This window comes from Triplophysa rosa, linkage group LG16 (genome assembly GCF_024868665.1).
Source record: "Triplophysa rosa linkage group LG16, Trosa_1v2, whole genome shotgun sequence".
In the NCBI taxonomy this organism is placed as follows: domain Eukaryota; kingdom Metazoa; phylum Chordata; class Actinopteri; order Cypriniformes; family Nemacheilidae; genus Triplophysa; species Triplophysa rosa.
Window position 1 is genome coordinate 3,700,818 of NC_079905.1, and position 21,789 is coordinate 3,722,606.

The 21,789-nt window shown below is 37.8% G+C and overlaps 2 protein-coding genes across 2 annotated transcripts; both read right to left on the reverse strand.

The window, feature by feature from the left end:
• Positions 1–1,458: 1,458 nt before the first annotated feature.
• Positions 1,459–6,263, reverse strand: tcf19l (transcription factor 19 (SC1), like). The gene is made up of 4 exons (XM_057354687.1): positions 5,760–6,263; positions 4,618–5,191; positions 3,537–4,464; positions 1,459–2,962 (listed from the first exon to the last, which is right to left on the reverse strand). The coding sequence occupies exons 2-4, from the start codon at positions 4,910–4,912 to the stop codon at positions 2,626–2,628; spliced, it is 1,560 nt and encodes a 519-aa protein (XP_057210670.1). The 5' UTR covers positions 4,913–5,191; positions 5,760–6,263; the 3' UTR covers positions 1,459–2,625.
• An 85-nt stretch (positions 6,264–6,348) lies between these two features.
• On the reverse strand, positions 6,349–21,628 carry LOC130566872 (uncharacterized). Its single transcript, XM_057354686.1, has 9 exons — positions 21,457–21,628; positions 18,720–18,778; positions 17,457–17,477; positions 17,043–17,318; positions 16,396–16,698; positions 15,384–15,671; positions 13,049–13,227; positions 11,203–11,295; positions 6,349–11,114 (listed from the first exon to the last, which is right to left on the reverse strand). Exons 2-9 carry the CDS (start codon positions 18,763–18,765, stop codon positions 10,695–10,697), a joined length of 1,626 nt encoding a protein of 541 aa, XP_057210669.1. The 5' UTR covers positions 18,766–18,778; positions 21,457–21,628; the 3' UTR covers positions 6,349–10,694.
• Between the last annotated feature and the right edge of the window lie 161 nt (positions 21,629–21,789).

Here is a 21,789-nt window from a genome sequence, read left to right on the forward strand (position 1 = left end):
GTGTTGATCATACAAAAATAAGATTACAGTGGTTTCACTATAGTAACCATGTGTATATGCCAAAAATATATGTTTTTCTTTGTAGTAAAGCCATAACCACAAATGAACCATTGTCTCACTAAAGTACCCAAAATATAAGTTTATAATATACATTTATATAAAGTTTATATGAATTTGATATGTATCATTTAGTGAAACTGTGATAATACAAACAATCCACCAAAAACGTGTCACTACACATAATAAAACCATATTTTTTGTCTAAAGGTTTTTTAAGGATGCATTCTTCAGGGAACATCTCTGCAAATATAAAATAGCCATCGCTAATGTACTTCCACAGGACTGGAGTTTCACTTTATCTGACCAGAGGACAGGTAATATAAGTCATTCATCCACCAGAGAGACATCTTCTGTAATGCACAGGTATAGGTGTCCACTGACCTGAAGCCCACAGGGTGTTACAATGCCTCCCGGAGCAGCAGGGATGTTCAGCGAATGGACAGATGAGACAGAATGTGATGTGACAATAGGTGATTCAGACATTTAGGTCACAGACTTCATAAAGGTCGAAAGTATTCCACTGAATTCTATCTGACAATCATTCCACTCTTAAATATATGGCAGCGTTGTCCAATTGGATCAAAAGCAGAGCCGAACAAAGAGTCTTATGCTTTGGCTGTGCTGGTTTTTTGTTTTGTCTTTGTACATTAAAAAAAAACAACCACAAGCATTTAAAACATGGAGTTGAAATAACGGCAAAAAGCATGTAAACAAATATTGTGCAGCTTCGTTGAGTTTTGGTTTAAAATAAAAAAGAACATCGCTCAACGTTTGATGATATCTTGCAAAGCTGAGAAAGTAGGTTACGCTTAAAAGAGGATAAAACCATAGTTTTGTTTTCTCTTTAGAGAAACGTCTTTGGGATATTAAATATTTTATATGATTTTATGTCAAATAAACTCTGAGAATATTTTGCAAAGGCATTACATTCAATCGTTTTATATAGAGACGCATATACCACCTTAACCAAACAAATAATTACTACAAAAAAATTATCTCATTATGCAAAAAGATAATCAACTAAATTAGTAATGACAAAACATGTTAGCCAACAGCAAAACCATAACCCTATAACACACAGTCCCTCTCTAACAGTTACTGCATTATTTATGAATGCTGCAATGCATTCTGGGAGCTCACAAATCAGCCACATTGCGCAATATGAAATTGTTCTGACAATTCTGTTAGGCTGAAAGCACATTTGGAGGGATATTGTGGATCTAAAATTTGTTTTTGTGAATTTAGTTTTTCACACTTCTTGGCATCTGTGCTCATAAAAAAACTTTAAAAAAACTTATACGGATCCTTATAACAAAGAAATGTACAATTATACAATCACATTCAAAATATCTTTCACTAAAAGCCAGACAGTTTATATTTTAAATATATCATTCTTTATTCAGTTCCCAATTCCCAACATGAGAAACATTCTGAGTGTCATTCATCATATCTGTTATGTTGAGTTAAAGTGAAGACAGTGAAAGTATTTTTAACACTCATACCTCAGATTCTACAACAGATACGACTACATCGGGTTAATCAAGATGACACTCAAAGCTTGCTAATAGCAGACCACATATCAAAAACAATTCACAATTCTCTTTAAATGTTTTCTGTGCATTGACATTTTAAGAATATTCCGTCGAATCAAGCTTTGTACTTAATTTACTATGAATAAGTCATCACAACTGTCTTTAGCTACCCTTGTTTACATTTTGTACAGTATTTAATGATAACATATTATATAAAAGCCATTATGTGGATAAAGCATGCTTAACAATCAGTATCTAGTTAAGAAAGCATACTGAAGTCCAACCAAGTTTACCCAAAAATGAAAATTCTTCCATCATTTATAGACCCCCTTGTCATTTCAGAATACTTTCTGTATTCTGCAGGACGGCAAAGAAGATATTTTGAAGAATGTTGGCAGCCAAACAACATTGGACCACATTGACTTCCATTGTAGACAAAACCACATTTCTCAAAATATCTTCTTTTGTGTTCCACAGAAGAGTCATAAACAGGTTTTGAACAACATGAGGGTGTAAATGACGACAGCATTTTTATTTTGGGGTAAACAATGCCTCTAAATATCTAATTCATCCATTCTTCTAAAATTACTTACAATAGCCAACAATAATTCATTTCTGTATTCAACATTTACATATTTTTTAAGCTTTTGAAGTACATACCTCTTCATCCCCCTTTGTAATTATTTATTATACATATTGTAACTGGCTAGAAACTATCCAGTGCTGGTTCTAATGGGATTCAGTGCTTCGAGCACATTTGGATGCTCTTAAAACCCATCCTGCCAAGCTGGTGTGCAAGTTCAGAACATCCATCTGAGCCAAACCAGTTTACATCACCCCTCAAAGCAATTAGCACCACTGCACACAACATTAATACCACGCTTATTTATTCCTGCCATCACTACAAACGCGTTTCTCTATATGAGAGCCAAGAAGCAAGCTCCCAATCCCCCATGCGTCTGATTGTAATAACACAATGTCTTTCAGCATATTTGGTTTATTAACGAGTTGAATGCGAGCATGATTCATGGTCTCAGTGGTTTCTGCCTCTGCGGCAGCCGCAGTGGAAGTCTGCATTCGGGTCGAGCAGCAGCGCGGCTCGGTTGCGGTCGTGCGGCAGGCAGTCCAGATGGTACCAGGCATCACAATCGTCGCACTGGATCCACTGCACGGTGTCCTGCTGCGGGAAGCGACAGCACGCCGATGCGCACGGTTCGACGCCCTGCGTGACCCCAGTGTCTTCGTTGTCATCTTCAGAGGAGGATGAGGAAGACGATGAGGAGGAAGATGAGCTGGAGGATGAGGAAGAAGAGGGTGATGGAAGGGATGGACGGGGTGGAGGATGTTTTCTGGGTCTTCCACGTCGTCGGCTACAGTGAGATAGGACAAGTTGTGTATAAAACACTTAGCATTAAAACATTTTATTTAATGTGTTGAGCTGCCAACAATAGCTCAGAATACATGTTGTATTGCTAATGTTTTTAAAGGAATATTTCACGTTCAAAATGTTTTTCAAACCTGTATCACTTTCTTCTGCAGCAAAAAAGAAGATATTTTGAAAAATGACGGTAACAGAAAACCATTGGTCCCCATTGACTTGCATTGGTTTTGCGTCCATACAATGGAAGTCAATGGGGACCAACGGTTTTCGGTTACCAACATTGTTTTAAATTTCTATTTTTTGTGTGTTTTGCAGAAGAAAGAAAATCACACAGGTTTAAAATGACAACGAGGTGAGTAAATGAGAACCAAATTTTCATTTTGAAGGTGAAGGTGCATCTTTTAAAAGAACAAGTATTGCATTTGGACCAAAAAATTTGCAAAACATTTCCAAAATATCTAGCAATAAAATGTTCTATTCAAATGTACTTTGACTATAAAAACATGCATGACTTTTTGAGATTGTATTAATCTTCGAGTGTGTGTGACCCTATATCTGCTCACCCAGTCGAGGCCTGAAACCGAGAAATCGCCCCCCTCGCTTTCTCCGTCTTGGATGTCCTCGCTGATGGTGAGGTCAGGTTGTAATTCTCACCTCCCGTCCCCAGGGCCGTATATACCGGAGAGCTGTTCGCTCTTTGTCTTCTTCCAGGACCAGACAAGCACGACTTCTGCTGGTGAAGCGGAGTCAAATTGATGCCTTTGGTGTGACTCATGTTCGTGATATGATGATTGAACTTTCTGTTAGGTGCCGTGCTGCCGTTGTGTTTCGACACATCTAACTGTGACCTGCAATTCTGCTCCAGTTTGGGTAGAGGAGGATGAAACACGTCTGATTCGGACTTGTAAAGTCGTCGTCTTTTCCTCGCCTGTATTCTGCGTCCATCCTCCACATCTCTGCGATTTACGGGATCGTCTGAACTGTCGTCCTCCAGGAGAACAGTGTGGGCTGACTTGCGTCGGCTCTTTGACGATGGCGGGACAGACTTGGATGCGATCTCACCGTCAGCTTGGAAGGGGGGCGGAGTGGAGGGAGGGGCCAAAGCCGCAAACACTGGAGTGTTGGCATTTTTTAAACTGGTAGTTTTATCGCTTTTCTTAAACGTCCAGCAGCTTCCGTTCATCTTGCTCAGGCTGCCGATGGAGTTCAGAATGACCGTGGCTTTGTTAATGGACAGTTTTGAAATATCCAACGCGGGGTCTGCTTTACGTTCCAAGCACGTTCTGATACGGTTCTTAATGTCGGATGAGAAAACACCTGCTTTAGGCACAGTGATGGCATCGAAGTCCAGAGGGCGGACTCGTACTTTTTGGAAGAGGAAGTAGAATTCTGGGCTAGTCTTCCCTGATTGGCCACCAATGTTTAGGGTATCGCCATCAAAGATCTCGCATAAGACTCCCTGTTGGAGGTTTACATCATTCACACATGTGCCTGTAGAACACAGAGGGGGTTTATTGTCTCCATTGCAGAATTTATTTCAACTTATTCCACATGATAGTCAAAAAAATTGTGTGCCAAAATATATCGTGATACAAACAATTTACGATATGTACTGGGTAGGTTTTTAGAGACCGCATCACTCACCATAACCGCTGCGGCCCTTCACACAGACTTTCCACCCCTCTTCTCCAGAGGCATCAGTTACTTTCTCCACGTGCAGCTCAGCGTGGATACGGGACACAGTCATCGAGTCCAGGGTGACATCACACAGCTCTGCGGCCCGGCCCAGCCGGAACACACACTGGGGCAGCTCTGGTCGAAACGTGTACAGGTCACGAACAGAGTCAGATGACTCATTTCCATTTGTGTTGACATTATTCGCAGTGGACGACAATCCAATTCTTAACAACTGAAAACACGGCTGGACTCCTGTCGACATTTTGGCATTCCACAAATGAATGTGGAGGAAAACTGCAACACTTCTATTAAACAGACTAAATGTCCTCCATTGAAGATATTCTTCTTTTAAAATGTATTTTCTATGCGAGGTTTATAAAAGCACTGATGTTAAAATGATACTTGGTCAGGCTGATATGACATGTTATTTAAAATGATATTTTAGTTTAGCTTGGATACTGTCAGTCAAACTTTTCTAAAATAAGAGTTCTACTAGTATTGAATGTGTCCAGTCAGATGCTGTCACTTGACGATCTTCATTCTGGAAAAAACCAATAACAATACTTTAACAAGACATTTAATGTCAAACATTTCACATATTTAACAACACTACAAGACTGACAACGTTCTGCTAAAAATGACTTAAGTACTTCAATATTTTATTATTATGCAATGACAGTTGCACGATGCTTATTTTGCTTACATTAACATAAATATATAGTTTTAAATAAACAACGTAAACATGGCATGACATGAAACAATACATAATCAAATAGTAAAGTTCGATGGCTGTGACGTTACATCGTCAACGCACTGCCAAAGATTTACCACACTGACACCACACACACACCTTACAAACTACTTCAACAAATGAATACTTAAAGATATTCCAAAACCCACATCAAAAACAGACATTTAACTGGTAAACAGTTGTTAAACAGAGTTCAATCACAAAAGGAAATGTTTGCAGGAGTCATGTAAGCGTATAGCAGCACGCCGCTAGCGTGCTACTTCTGAAAGCATATAGTTGAACGCATTCACACAAAAACAGCTATTTTACATACACAACCATTTTGTTTCATCGAACAATGTGATTAAAAAACACTTACAAAAGCATCCCATGCCCAAAATAGGAGGGTGAGATTTTGTAAAAAGATATTATTGCGTTTTATTTCGGCTCCGTGGTCAATCTGATCGTCCTCCCTGCGCAGGAAGTTCTTTGAAATTTGGCGCGCCGGGAGCCGCGCTGGTTTCCTTGCGCGAAATTCAACATCACTTCCGTCTCTGTTGTCAAGGAGACTGGAAAACTACAATGGGGAGTTTTAACGTGTCATCATTTTCAAGTTTTAAACTTTCAATATATGCATCAATACTCCTTTTTGTATTCTTGTTTTATATTATGTTCTAATTCTTAGTTAAAGTAAAGCTGTTTTATAGAAATAATGATGAATTGAAATAATAGTAGTGGGTTTTTTAGACTTAAATGTAAAACATTTTATATAAGCCATCTAATTCTACTTTAAAAATGTTTAATGCATAATGTTCTCATGAAATTACATGTTTTGTGTATTTTTAATATTCAGAAAGTGACTGAATGTCACATTCACGTGGTGCTGGAATTCATAGAAATCTATTCATAGAGTCTGAATCACTGAAAGCATTGAAAGTTCATTGAAAACAAACTATGAAACGTTTAAAGTCAATCAAAGGTCCTTTATTTTCATCATTCATTCCAGAAAAAAAATTTGCTTAAAGTAAACCAATTTGAAGCCACAAGTACAGCCCAAAACATGATCATCTTTACTTTGTACATGACTGTGAAGTATTGTTAATATCCGTGGTTACATTAAAGTCTGTCATTAATCTCATGCCATCAAAGCAATATCAATCATTAACGGTCTTCATTCTCTGGCTGTGAATCAATGGTTCTCAACGGTTATTTGGAAGAACAAAATGTCTAGACAAGATAACTTTGATAAACCTTTCTCCTGAGAATTCTTGCGTGTAAACTGGCAGAAGATCAGTTCATGTAACATTTAAAAAATGTAATTATCTTAAATAATTTAGAAGAACATACACTCCTGAGCTTGTTGAATGATGTGATATCAAAGGTTTGGTCACACCCGAGCAGGCTTCAGGGATGGATTTGTATTGCTGGTAATCTATACCACTCAAAAATCTTGTTTTAACATGCGAGTGAGCCTGTCGGTGTGATAAGTGCATATTCTTATGTAGGATTATGATTTAGACGCACTGTAGGCTACCTGTAAATGCGCATTTAAAAACATCAAATGAACCAAAGTGAATTGTTTAGAAAGTCGGGGTAAAGATTTGTTTTACAATCAAATACAATCAATAACATTCCAAGCTTAAACCGTAAATACAACCAGCATATATTTACTGTATGCTTCAAATGGTCAAAAATATCAAAATGATATATTGGTACATTTACTGTGGGAGACTTCAGGTGTGAAATACCTGAAGTGCACCTTAACAAGCACTAAAGCTATTTTTAAAACGGTCGTCTATGATTTCCTAGTGAGAAATGAAAAAAAGGCGTTCCTTTTATTAACAAACATTAAAATACCCAAGAATTGAAAATGTACAAACTGCTCATAAACATCATTTTCATTACTCTAAATGTCATAACTATGAATAAAAACTGAAGTGACATACCAAAACTAATTTTCATAAGTCTGAACAACTATTAAAAAAGCCACGCCTATTCTAGTGACTTTATCTGTTTTTCTATTAAATCAAAAATGTTGTCATTAAAACATTTTGAGTTGAAGAGGTTCACATTTGTTTTTACAATGTAAGTCAAACAATTTGATATGCATCACTACATGAACACTGGCTTTAAGAATACTTCTCATCAGAGACAAAGTAATGTGATATGAACTCTCTAACAAGCAACCTCGTTCAGCATGCATATGTATCTCTTTAAATTGCGTATATACTAGATCTATGACATCAGTGCATACAAGAGAGAGTATAATTGAATCAATAAGAGTAACAATAGTCTTTTGCTGTGTCTTGCATAATTAAAATCATTCTTAAGTGATAAGATAAAAAGCAGTCAATGCATTAGTAAAGCGTGACAATTTGTTGAATGTGAGATCATAACTCACTTGTATGTTTTGCCATTAAGCTTTGTGTGTTATTGTGAGTAAAAAGAGAAGCCAGCAATCATTGGATAGAAAGGTAATTGATCATTTACATGCAATATATTTATGTACAGAAGGTGTATGTTTGTTCATACTATTGCACCTACCCAGTATGCATGTGTGTGTGTGCAGTGCTTTCACACTAATATTGCTTCATAAGGCCCAATAACTGCACATTCACTCCGTGTGATACACAAGAACCCTAAAATTAAAATCTTAATACTAGAATTGAAGGAATGGGGGTCTTTAATAAAAGCTAGTCAAAAATTGCAGCGAGATCATCAAATGCATCTCACTGGCATCAACACAATCCAAAACTCTTTTGGACTGTTCTCGCAATGTCAGTAGAATTTAGAAAGTTGTTTAAAAATGACAAGCAATCTGCTCTGTAATTGCATTTAATACAGGAATCATTCAAAGATCAAAAGAGATTATTCGTTTTTATCATAATTTCGTTATGCAAACCGCTGTTTTAACATTAGCTGCGATTTCAAGAGCATTTCAAGGCTTTAATTTTCATTGTGCTTTAATTGTTTATTAGGGATGTAACGATTCACTCAGCTCACGATGCGATGCGAGTCACGATTCTGATCTCACGATGCGATTTATTCACGATTTATTTTTACAAAATGAGTTGAAACAAATTAGAAATGAACAACTTCCCTTGCATTTTCTTAAATGCTTCACGTTTCTTTGTATAATAAAATAATGTTTTATTTCAAATAACAAAACTAAACTGCAATTTTATAACAAATTAATAATAGAAAAAGTCTCTTTAATATAAACAAACTAATACTGTCTGAGCTTTTCTTGGATTTTTTTGCATTTAAGAAATATCAGCATGTCCACGTGTAGGTTTGCAGTGAAAATAGCGGCCCCTGCTGTTCAAAAAACGTATTGCGATTCAGTTCACACCTCAACCGATTTGAATCGTCACTCATTGTAACCGATTTTCAACCGGCTCACGGTGAATCGTTACATCCCTATTGTTTATTATAATTTTTTCACCCTGTCTCTGTTTTATCATACTGTGTGCGTGTCCTGCAGACATCAAAACATGAGGTAGCAATTTTACCAGCAGGTCAAGCCCCATCTCATGAAGCATCAGGGTACGACCCCATGGCTAGCTAACTCATTTTAATATTGCATTATAATCTTCCACACACATCATTTCTCAGCATAAATGCATTTAGTAAAAATAATGATTACAATTAAGTTTATGATTAAGTTCTATGAAAATGTTATCTAAAGAATGTGGGTTGTATATGTATGTTGATGTTTTAGAAGTTGTATCATGTCCTAAGGTGAATTTAACTTTTATTTTAACTATTTATATTTACATCAGAATTCCTACGTTATTTCTTTTTTTTGTTACTATAGGGAAAGGACAGTTTAGAAATGACAGGAATGCATTGGGCACAGATGGGAGCTCGGCAAAGGACTTCCGAGCTGGGAATCAAACTCACCACAGGGCTAACTGCGCCGACATGCAGAATCATTTTCACTCATTTCATAAATTGCACAAGCCCAATTGTCGACATCTTTGTTCAGTAAGGTTATTCAAATATTCTAAAACAAATATGTAAATAAATACAAAAAATTAAAAGAGGTGATAGACACTCCACAAAGTTACCATTCAGAATCAAGAACACTTTTCACTACGGACCTACAACTATCCAAAGATCTTTCATCTGTTCAAACATGTTTAAATTAGGGCTGTCAAGCGATTAATCGCATCCAGAATAAAAGTTTGTGTTTACATAATATATGTCTGTGTACTGTGCATATTAACGTTGTGTTTATAACCACATACACATACATGCATACGATTAAGAAAAATATAACATATACAAATGAATAAACGTTTATGTCATTTAAGTTATTGGTAAATATAAATAATACATCTCAAAATTGTATTAAATATATGTACATGTATGTGTATGTTTTTGTATTTATAAATACAAAATTAATATGCACAACACACAGACACATATTAAGTAAACACAAACTTTTATTCTGGATGTGATTAATCGCGATTAATCGTTTGACAGCCCTAGTTAAAATGAAATAAAGAAGAATAGGGGATAGTATGAGTGGATGAGGAAACGAGGACAAAGAAAAGCCCAAGTGTAGTCAGCACCTTTAACTGCTGACACAAGCCGTTCCATCAGCAGAGCCCCTCTGGGCCGAAAACCCTCAATGCAGATTATCCTATTTACAACGTTTGAGCCACCATATCAGACTCCTGTCATCTGTGTGATCCTGAACAAAAGTGTTTAGTTTAGCATTGACAAAGAAGATCAGCACTGCGCGTCTGAGTTGGTGGTGAGTCACTAGAGGAAGTCCGGAAACACCAGGTGGAGCAAATACTGCATTCAAATTGATCTTGAAATGAAGTTATGTGTATTCTTTTGGCATCTGGTAGGTGAAGTGTTTGTAAAATATGTGACCCATGTACTCTCCTTTTCAGTTGCTTCAAACTCAGGCAGTTCCTGGTACAGTTGCATGAGTAACGTCTGAAATATTTACCATCCGTATGTGCGTCTTGAAAGTGTTGTAAGGTTTTTATTTTCTTCTTCACATGCACTAAATGCTCTCTCTAATCCAGCACTCGGCTGTTAGCGGAACTCAATTTACAGGCATGCATAGTGCAGAACCATTAACCATTTCTTCCAACGTCATGTTTTATTCATTTTTTTTCTAAGTGTGTTAGACTTGTTCTTGTGGGTTTCTGCTTGTTCGACAAACCATTTGTTACACATCAGATGAATCCACGTGTCACGATGAGCAATGCAAGCGGTGAGATGTTACGGATGCAAAGTGGGCGCAAAAGAAGACACGATGAGTTGGTTGGTGAAACTAACCCTTCTGCGGCACTCAGGTTGTGCTTGCGTTACTTGGATCCACCACAGCGACTTTATCGGAAAGCGGCGACGCATCTTTGCTTATCTTTGCATCCAGCCCGTTGGCTTGAGCCGTTTCCTCAGGTGTGGTCGCTCCGATCAGGCCGTCATCTGTCTGAGCCCCAGATTTGGGTTGGGTGGCAGGGCTGGCGCTCAGATCAGAGTCAGGGGTGCGAGTGGCGCTGTGCTCGCCCTCGGAAAGGGCCGGGGCGACACCGGCGAGGGTGTCAGACTCAAGCAGGGCCTTGTGAGAGATGAGATTGTCGGGTACATCCGTGTCGCTGTCCAGAGGGAGCGCGGATGAGGCGAACTCCACGCCTGAGTCGTTCATCTCCAAGAAGTTTTTGTCAGATTGGAGGGCCTGGTATTGACCTGGTTTTGATACCTCGAGACCCTAACAGAAAAGTCAAATTATCATTCTAAAATTTGAATACACAAATATTAGAGGTAAACTATATTGTTTACATTTCACATTCGCTTACTTTGATCTCAACTTCCGTGCTTTCTGTGACGTTCTCCCATGTGGACTGCACAGTGGATTCCTCTGTGAATCTAGTGTAAGCGTCATGAACCACCTGCAAAACATTGCTATTATATACTGTACGTACAAAATCATATTGTGGTATATTGTCCACATTGTGCCATTGTTGGCCCCACAACAGTACAAAAATGAGAGCAAGAGCGTACTGAACTTGTGGTCTGTTTGCCGGACTCAAGTTGGACCAAGCAAACAAACCAAGTGTGAAATGGAAGATACTGTATACTGTAACATTGTGAAAACTAAATTACACTATACAAATGTATATGAATACATCTGATATCAATTTCGAAGACACTGATATTTGATTTGTTGTTATAAACCACAACATACGTCAGGGTATCAGTGTCTGTATCTGCCCCATCTCAGTGTCACAATATTTATACAGTATGAGAATATAGTAAAAAAAACCTTATTCACAATTACCCATAAGGCTTTGCGGGTAAACACAATGACATGACAAACACAGAAGACTTTCACAAGGCTGGCAAATGATTCATTTCCCTGAGTCAGAATCTTCAGATTAGCATACTACACTTACAAGTATGTAGTGTGTACTGTATTGTTGCATTTGTTTTGTTTGTAGTATGCACATTTCTTACACGCGGATAATCCGAATGATATTTTATATTTGGCAAAATATGCAGTATAAAATAAATATTGAATAAATTAATAATATATCAACTATATTTAATTATAAAATATTTAAATAAATATTTGTATGAATAAAAAAAATATTACTATGACTGACTCCATTTATCACTGCCAACCATTCATAAAAACAAACACACTCGCACCAACATAGACACAGAATTCAGCACACATACACACATACACATAGATTTATATTATTTTTACCTCTCCATATCGACACATTAAATGTCCATATGTGCATGTGTGTTTAAGCGCAGCAGAAGCTTTAACACACAGGTGTATATACCTTTAGATTTACATATCAACTCAAAGTAATACTAAGCAATACACCTGAAGGTACTTCAAAGCGAAAGTAATGAACAGGATACACAGTCACTGAGTGAAGGAAGGTCTTTAAGAGCCCTATTACGCTACCACAACACCAATAGAGATTCATCACTTCAGCTCGAAAGAAAACAAACAACAGCACAACGCAGAGCTCTCTCACCCGCTGGGAAATCCATCAGATGATCCTTCAGGAAGGAGAAATGCAACGCAGATCAATCGTTAACTACTACAAAACCACCACAACAGCTATTTGAAATGAATGTCCACGGGTGGAATAACTGAATATACACATGCTCCGTCTCACGTTATATTTGTAGTGTTACACAAAACTGGACAGATTCTGACTGGATTGGTGGATGTAAGGCTTTGAAATGGGGAAGTTTTTCTGCGGTCTAACCATCAACCTACTCAAAGTTTTGTCTTCCAAGTAAACAAGTGTAAAATAATATAGTGCATAATTCAAGAGCTTGGCTACTATATTTCGGTTTACACAAAGAGAAGGAACAAAGACAGGAGAATTATCACACGCACACACACACACACACACACACGCACACACGCACACACGCACACACACACACACACACACACACACACACACACTTTTTGACACATATCACATTTGCTAAAATTGAAACGGATTCAATTAGCGTTGTATTATTTTACAACAATAAAAGCTTGAATATTCATAGCAAAACTCATCTATCTTTCATCTGGGATAATTAAATCTTGGTAGACAAACAATTCAAGTGTTTTGTAATATTCTTATCTTTTCTGACATGTGCACACTTATTCTTGCATTTATTTACCTGTCTGAACACCTCTCCCTCGCCCTTGCCAGCCTGCTGAGCGATGAGGGTGATCTTACGCGCTTTCTCCGCCCGCCGGTGAACTTTAATCAGACAGGACAGCAGACACACCAGCAGCAGAAAGGCTAGCAGAGACAGCAGGGCGATGATCGCCACGTAAAGCTGTGGCAATTTATAAGCTGTTGTGGGAAGAAGAGGATCATGGGAATAAGAGAAAGATGAACAACTCAGATCCTACACTCTAAAAACTCCTGGGTTATTTTTTCTACCCAAATGCTGGGTTGAGCCATTTGGGTCATTTTGGGGGGTTATTTTGTCCGTCCTGGGTAGTTTTTGGTAGTTGTGTGTAACCCAAACGCTGGGTTATACTCTGGGTCATTTTCGCTGAGAGTTGAATTAATGCATCCCCTTCCCCACCCGGACGTATTAACCCAGCTCATTGGGTCAAAACAACTCAGCGCACCGCAGCTCGAGCTGTCTGAATTCGAGGTGGAAGTGAAAGGCGATAGGCAGAAAAGCTGCATATTATTTCTTTTATTTAGTCACTAAATGTATTTTTAAGAGTTATTTAGGCGAGAATGTATGTGTTTAAAGTTCAAATCTGTGGTCGGTTAATAAAGATTGCGTCTGTTTAAAAATTTGCTTGGATGTTTTCGGAGACGTGAGCTTCAGGGAACCATGTGATGTATTTAACGTTAGATCATAATCACCTAAAGCGTAACTTAGTGCATTGCCAAACTGCACACAAGGTGTAACGTTTTTTTCCGTGGGATGCGTTTTTTCACAATAAGAATATATTGACTAAAATGTATATTTGTTCCCTCAGACCTGCTCTCGACTGTCCGTGTTGACACACCCACAGCAACCGTTCTCGAGGTGACAATTTTGATCTTATCTAACGTTAATTTGACTTATTGCCATACATAGATAATAAAATTGCCATTAAACCATTAAAACCAGCTATTACCATTATTTACAAGATCCGGTAAGTTACCATGGCATCAATATAACTTACATCACAGGACATTGCCATGATTCCAGTTCGAAGGGAGCGAACGTACATGTTTCTTTCAAAGGGTATTAAAGTGCACTAGACTATATTCAAATCTCATGATTACGGTTAAATAACCCTTCACATTTCTGTTTTAAGTTTTGTCTGTGTGTGAAGACGCTGCAGGCAGTCGTGTAGAGCCATGTTCTTAAGTGAAGTAAACTATGGAGTAGAAAACGTTTTCCAAAAAGTTTCACGTACACATGACAACGTTATCAAAATTTGTAAAAAAAAAAATCTGATTATTCACTATTTTTGTCGTTTCTTTTTCATAGACCAAGCTCGGAGACAAAAAAGAACCTAGCATCAGTCTTACTACATGCATTCCCCTGTCTGCATGATAAAACTGCCTGTGGTTATGTGAGTAGTAAGATTTGTTGCTATGTAAATAGTGCGTGTTACGCATTATAATTGCACAACCTGTGGAAATATGTAGTATTATTCACAATGAACTTCAGGCCCTGGGTTCATGTGTATTGTATGTTCATACATTTTCAATGTCTTTCCAGGGAACATGGTACGCCCAATGCCAAAATAATAGACCAGCCACTGGGTTCATTGAAGAGTGACTGAGGCGCTTGAGACCACCACAAGGAGAGAAAGATGATGCCCCATGTGGGACAGTCATGCCAGGTAATGGGTAGACTGAATTCTTAAAGCAATAGTTTACCCAGTAATGAAAACCTGTATGACTTTCTTTCTTCCGCAGAGCACGCAAGAAGATATTTTGAAGAATGTTGGTAACCGAACAATTGGTGGTACCCATTCACTTCTATTGTATGGACACAAAACAAATGCGGGTACCGCTGTTGTTCAGTTACCAACATTCTTTAAAATATCTTCTGCTGTGTTCTACAGAGGAAAGAAAGTCAAATATAAAAATTTACTGAACCTTGAGGTTTTCTGAGCATTGAGGAGTTTATGACTTGTATGTAAATGTGTGTAATGTCCAAAAAATAATTATTAAAAAATAAAGCTAATACAATGTTGATCATTTGTTTATCATATGATTTATTTTACTTTAAACGATTATTTTAAAAGGAATAAAAAACATTTGAAAATATAACTCATTTATGAAATCAAATTAACCCAGTATTTTTGTAAAAAATAACCCATTTTTGGGTCGAAAAACAACCCATTTGCTGGGTTAAAATGAATAACCCAACTTCTTGGGTTAGTTTAACCCCAAATGTGTTCTGTCCTATATTTACCCAGCAGCTGGGTAAGTTGGGTTGTTTTTAACCCAGTGTTTTTTAGAGTGTATATCCTCCATTCTTTACTCACGCTCCACGTGAAGGTAGACGTCAGCTATGCGGAAGCCTGAAAAATGCATCACTCTGAAGAGACCCATGTCGCTCACTTTGACCTTCCTCAGGTAGAACATTGATTCTTCTACAGACACTCGACCGTCCAAAGCAGGGTCCAGAGGCATCACCAGCTCGCCCTGGTCCAGGATGAGTCGCTCCTTGTGGTCAGTGTCTGGGATGTAGACCATTCGGACTTTGGTGTAGTCTACATGGAGCTTGATCTTCAGGGTTCCTCCGTATTTCAGGTGCTCAAAGATATGGTGATCTGGGTTATGGGATATAGCAAACAACCAGAGTTTACTCAGATGATAGATCCAATGAGATATTTGGACTCCACTCCAAAATTCAGGAAATGAGACATGCTGTTTTAAAGAAGTAAATATGTCTTTAGAGAAAGCATTCTAGCAGGTTTTGTTTTGCTTTTCATTTCCTATTTCACTTTCTCTTTGTATGTTTACACTATTCAAAAACCTTGAAACGTCACTCATATCAGCATTTTGCAATGACCCCTCATACACCCTTGGTATTCCGACCGCTATATAAAGTTTTGGTAACACTTTACATTAAGGTACCCTTCATGTAGCATTTATAGTGTTCATTAATGATTAATAAGTCATTTACAAATGCATTATAAAGCAGTTATAACTGCATGAATAAAAAGGGGGATTCTAACGAAAAACCTTCCAAATAGTGAGCAGGTATTAGAAAAACAACCTAACACCCTACAGTGTCCACTCTGACAGCCTATATTGCAAACAACATCAAGATAATAATGAATCTGCTTTCGAGTCAAATAAATTTTTATAACATAAAATGTCTCACTATTTGGCAAGTATTTCGTTAGAATCCCTCTTTTTATTCATGCAGTTATAACTGCTTCATAATGCATTTGTAAATGACTTATTAATCATTAATGAGCACATTTATAAATGCTTTATAAAGGGTACCTTAATGTAAAGGGTTACCAAAGTTTAAAATACATTTGTCACCTTTCACATTGAGACAGGTCCTCATTCTGACTTTGCCATCGCTGTCAATGAGGGTGTAGCTGCCCTCATCGGCTCCTGTAACCAGATGAAGGTTGACTCTCTTCTCGCTGATGATCAGACGGTTCTGGTACTCTTCGGACGTGATGACCGTCTGGTTGAGAAGTAATACGGGTGGTTCCTCCGTGGTCACGTTAACATGAGTCTGACCCGCCGACCTGAACTCAAGGGTGTATGGACCGATGTTAGGGTTGATCGGGATATGATACGTGTCTCCATATTTCACCACAGTCTCTGTCGCACAGTCTAAAAGAAAAACAGAAATGAAAAATGTAAAAGACTTGTGGAAAACTAGTATTTACAACTATTTTTTTGGGGGGGGGCATTTTTTCATATAAAATAAGTGAGCACATCCGTGAGCACATCACCTACAGTAAAGTTAATGTCCCTTTGTGCTTTATTGCTTTAGTAAACAACCGTGTTAACAATCATAGTAAATCAATAACAAATTAAACTGAACCGCCTCAGGAAGACTCTCTGGTTTAAACTCGAAAGGTGGAAAATGCTTATAAGAATTTGGTGCAAAAGTAAACATGTAAATGTTATTCAAAAGCTATGCTCTCCTGATATCCATTGATCGTGACATATACCTCTAACAATGAGAATGATCCGTCTGACATCAGCGGGGGCCGCAGAATTCCTCACCACATACGTTCCCTCATCTTCTTCACCCACATCCTCCAGAATCAAGTGGCTGATGTGAGCGTTCAGCTTGGCTCCTACGTACACAATCTTCCCGTTCTTCAGCAGAGTGCGCTCAGACAGCGGATTCAACCTCGGCATGAACGTCACCTCTGTTGCGTCCAAATCCGGCACGGGAATATGAACGTCCTCCCCGAAAAAAGCTGTACGGTGTTCATCTTTTGCTGCAGAGCGAGATGAAAGACACACGCTTTGAGTCAGATAAGTTCAAACACATCTTTATAGAAAGTTTGGAAGGGCGAAGCTGTCCAGAATAAGATAATAAAGAATATCGAAAGGTATTCCTTGTAGAGGCATTTTACCTTTAATGGTTGATGACCAAACTGTGAAAAAAGAAAGAAAACAAGATCAAGATTTCAGCAAGACTTTTCTATTTCATTAAGTTCTTTCTTTTCCAGACAAAATCCAGAAAATAGCACTAAATTAAACAGAACTTTCAGAGTGACTTAAAATGATTTGCTCTTTGATTGATAACTTTTAGTTTCATTCAGGCGTTTGGGTGTTGTGTAATGACTTATTCAAATGAATACTAAATGTCTGGCTACCTGCCGAGTTTATAAGTTCATTCAATTGGACATACTGTTAAATGAACTCGCTCACAAAGACAGTTTCAAACCTCACTGGAGAGGTAATTTTTGCTCATATGACAGATCCAATTTCTATTAGATCAAATTTAGCTTGTCTATATAACTGCTGCAAAACGGCAATGAATTTGCCCTATAAAAGCTCTTCAGGAATGGAGTCGTGTTGGACTCACAAATCAGCAGTTGTGAAGGAGAAGAGCAAGGAGAATAGGTTTTTATTACGTTTCATGCTATAGGCTATTTCTTCATTTATTTTTTACATTTCTACATTGTAAACAAACCTTAAATGTTTTCAGACTAAGAAACCCTATGTGTCGTCAATGCATTGCATTATAGTTGTAAAGACAGAAAGAGAACACAATCACCCCAAGCATTTATAATTCTATGGCCTGCAGACACAGGTCCTAAAAATATACCTAATATATGATACATAAATATACATCTTTTGCTGACTACATAAAACACTCAGATTTAATAGTGATTGAGATGTCAGATATCAAGGGGAAGGATATGCAAGTTTCCCTTCTCTACAGCGCCCACTATAAAAAGAATATTAGGAATAAAGCCAAGTCAAACTGCCAACCATGCACTATCAGTCCAACATCGTCCAATTATTTATGCAACAAAATGTTAGCCTGGAAATAAATAAAGCCTTCGATCGTAAAATCTATCAGACAAGAAAAAAGACTGATATTTAAGCAACATATCTACGAGATCTACACCATGCTTTTTTATTAACGTCTCCTGTCAGAAACATGCTTTAAATCAACCTACAATAGAGATACAGATGTATTCACCCTGGTGTTGCCAAACCCACATAAATCTCTTCCCTCATGCTATAATGCGAGACGTCATTCACCATTTACTTTCAGCAGTATCAACATTCCTCCTCTTATGAAAGAAGAAGGTTTTAAAACAATACATGACGAATATATGACGATGAAATCTGAAAAGCAGTGAAAAGCATTCTTTTACTCTTACCTGAACACAGGAGGGTACTGAGGACCACCACACACATAAGGCCCATTTTAGACAGATTTCTATGAAAATAAATGTAATGGGGAACAAAATGCATTATGTTACGACTGCGATTCAAATGGAATTAATACACAAGTAAAACACAAACCACATATTGTATAAGTTCAGAATGCAAAATTAGGTCTAAATAAGAAATGACAGTAAGCAAAGATAATTAAAAAGGATTTTCGTTGTCTAAAAGACCTAGTTATCTAACTGAAAGCCTAAGCATGAATCATTCATGCAAATTGAATCCAACCACAGATACAAGATCAAAAAAGCGCTTTTAGATCAAACCGTATGGCCTGACGGAGCACTCTCTCTTTAAGACACTGTAGATGTGATTAAATGAGCTGATTTACTGGCAAACACAAGCTCTGTGGTGCTATGAGATCATGTGGATGGCAGGACTGCTTGCCCAGACTGAAGGCTGCTGACTGCCAAACGTCTGCCAGAACCCCAAAGCTCAAATCGGTCTTTTTGTGTCTCTCCCAGTATTTATCTCATTCATTATCTCTTCTATAGAAGCCCGAGTCAATAATCACAACCCTTAATTTCTTAATAAGCAAGAAAAGAGATGCACAGAGCCTGAAGGGGAGAGAAAGAGAGAGACGATCTGCTTTGTTCTCATGCATTGCCAAGGTACTCTCTGGCCTCGTACTGAATCAGATTTGAGCGCCTCAGCATGAATGTGAACTGCATCTGCTCCTTATTTAAATGGGTGCACGTTTAAAACAAATGGTTTCATTATTCTGTGCGTTGATTAACAAATTTGATCTGTTTGTTGTCTTTGAATAACCTATATGAATGTAAACAACCGCTGGAGTGCAAAAAAAAGAAAAACCTTGATGAAAACATAATGCTAATTCCAATGGATTGCTTTATGAACACCATTGTGAACCATAAGCGGATGACCATTGAAACTATTACGATGTATTTTTTGAGTTTTCAAGGACAAAGCTTGTCTTAAGCCAGGCCTATGCCTTTGTTAAATTAGGATATTTAAGTCGCTTTTAATGAAATGCATTTGATAAAAACATTACTGGTGTGCATCTTGAGACAAAACAATGGCAATGATGCATTTAAATATATGGCAGAGCAATTTATTTTCAGTTAAGACGGCTCAAACTTTCATTTTAGTCTGGGACTAGTCTCAAGCCTCGTCTGTGAAACCGGTTGTTAGATTTAATTTCCGCATAAATGAATACAAGTCCACAAAATAATGAATTGTGAAGTTGTTAAGCTCACTGAATACATTGCTGGCTATATAGTAGGAGGAAGGGATTCCTTCTAAGCTAAACATTCTTTGTCTTGAGCTTCTATACCTTATTTGGTCATCCTGTGAACCCCTGCACATATGAAACCTGCCAGATGTCTTTTGGCACGTATATAAAGACTTGTAGTTTCTAAAATAAATGAGTTCAAAAGCTTGATGCCTCTCTGTGTCTTGTTTTTGTGCTCCCACATCTGCAGAAGAATTCCCTCACAACATCCAGCCTATTTCTGAGTTGATTTTAATGGTGATCCAAAACACAGAAAGAAACTTCGAAAGGAACCAGACATTTTACACCGGGCAATTATGTTTTAATGGTGCCAGATGAAATCTCACAGATTAGAGACCATTACAGTTTGCATTTAATCAAAATCAATTTCCATTAAATGCAGATTTCTGTGATGGTTTCAGCTGTTTCTTCATCAGTTTAACGACATCTGCATGTTTCTAATCGCTGGCTCGTGTGTCTATTCCAATTAAACACCAGTTAAACGACTGGTTTATTACAGGGATCCGTCTAATCCCTGTAGTGTTGAGAATGCCCGCACAGCATTTAACACATCCGTGGTTTTGTCCGTATCTTGCGTCTTAAAGGCGTCTTTTTGTTTCGCTGATGCGACAAGGGTGTGTCGCACTCCCCTGCTCGTGCTGTCCCGTCAAACATACAGGAATAAAACAATCCCCATTTAGGCTACATTTGGACGCAGACCTGACGTGCAGGAAACTCGGTTACAATAAGATTTGTTATACAATCCCAAAACGTATATACACTTGCAACACACACACATACACGAACCATTCCTTCTTTCTACCCCCTTACGTATACGCTTAAACAAAGCAGATTATTTACAGAAGTGAAAACAGTTGTATTTATATTTTGTAATAGTATTTATATTTACAACCGTAAAGTATTTATATAAAGACCGCTATTTTGTGTGCCGGTTGCGTTACATAAATAAACTGGTGGTCTGCCGACGCTCAGCGTCGTGGCGTTAAAAAAACCACGCGTGCCTTTTAATCACAGTATGTCATGGGTGTATTGTATGTCCCATTCAACGGGAGACTGCATTCATTAACTATAAATCAATATTTTCTCGTGTTACTAATACGATTTTCTCATTCAAGGTGCTGAATTTTCAATCTTTGAGATAAATGGTCAAAAACGTCCATTTGCATTTATTATTATGAAATTATTATATTTTACACATATGTCTCATTTCGTGTCGTAGCCTGTCTCGACACAAACTATTCCTTGCCTTACATTATCGATAGAAAACGCCTTTAATCACGTGTTAATAACAATATATCTCTGAACAGGCGAAAAGTGAAAACGACAATGAACTGCATCATTTAACCCTTTTCCCTCTTACCTCGTGTGAAAGCCCCCCGAATCTTATAAGCCATTTCATAAAGAAGTGCTATAGTTACCTTTGTATATGTGATCCAAATGATAGTCAAACAAATGAAATGAAGGCGAAATCTGAATAAAAAGGATGATTTGGGGTATCCTTCTTTTTCCCAAGCCTTCCTCCTCGCCCCCAATCTGCCAAAGAAAGACACTTCTATGGCTTTAGAAATCGGCGATTTCTGGAAGCCTTCGGCTGATTTCGTTTTAAAGAGCACTGGAGATCGGCGACGCTCGGAGAATGTCGGTATTCTCCGGAAGCATTGTCTCTCTCTCTCTCCACCATGCATCGCTAAAACAATTTGTGTTTATTTGTGATACAAAAATATATCATTTAAAGTAGGACAAATGATTTA

Bases quoted from the DNA above. Each gene is read 5' to 3' on its own strand.
- LOC130566872 (XM_057354686.1), bottom strand. From the start codon at position 18,765: ATGGGCCTTATGTGTGTGGTGGTCCTCAGTACCCTCCTGTGTTCAG. The intron at 17,319-17,456 runs GTAAAATGCCTC...CTCGCTCTGCAG, and splicing joins TTGGTCATCAACCATTAAAG to CAAAAGATGAACACCGTACA. The intron at 13,228-15,383 runs GTGAGTAAAGAA...TTCCCACAACAG, and splicing joins CGTCTACCTTCACGTGGAGC to CTTATAAATTGCCACAGCTT.
- tcf19l (XM_057354687.1), bottom strand. From the start codon at position 4,912: ATGTCGACAGGAGTCCAGCCGTGTTTTCAGTTGTTAAGAATTGGATTG. The intron at 4,465-4,617 runs GTGAGTGATGCG...TGTGTTCTACAG, and splicing joins GAAGGGCCGCAGCGGTTATG to GCACATGTGTGAATGATGTA. The intron at 2,963-3,536 runs GTGAGCAGATAT...ATCTCACTGTAG, and splicing joins CGGTTTCAGGCCTCGACTGG to CCGACGACGTGGAAGACCCA.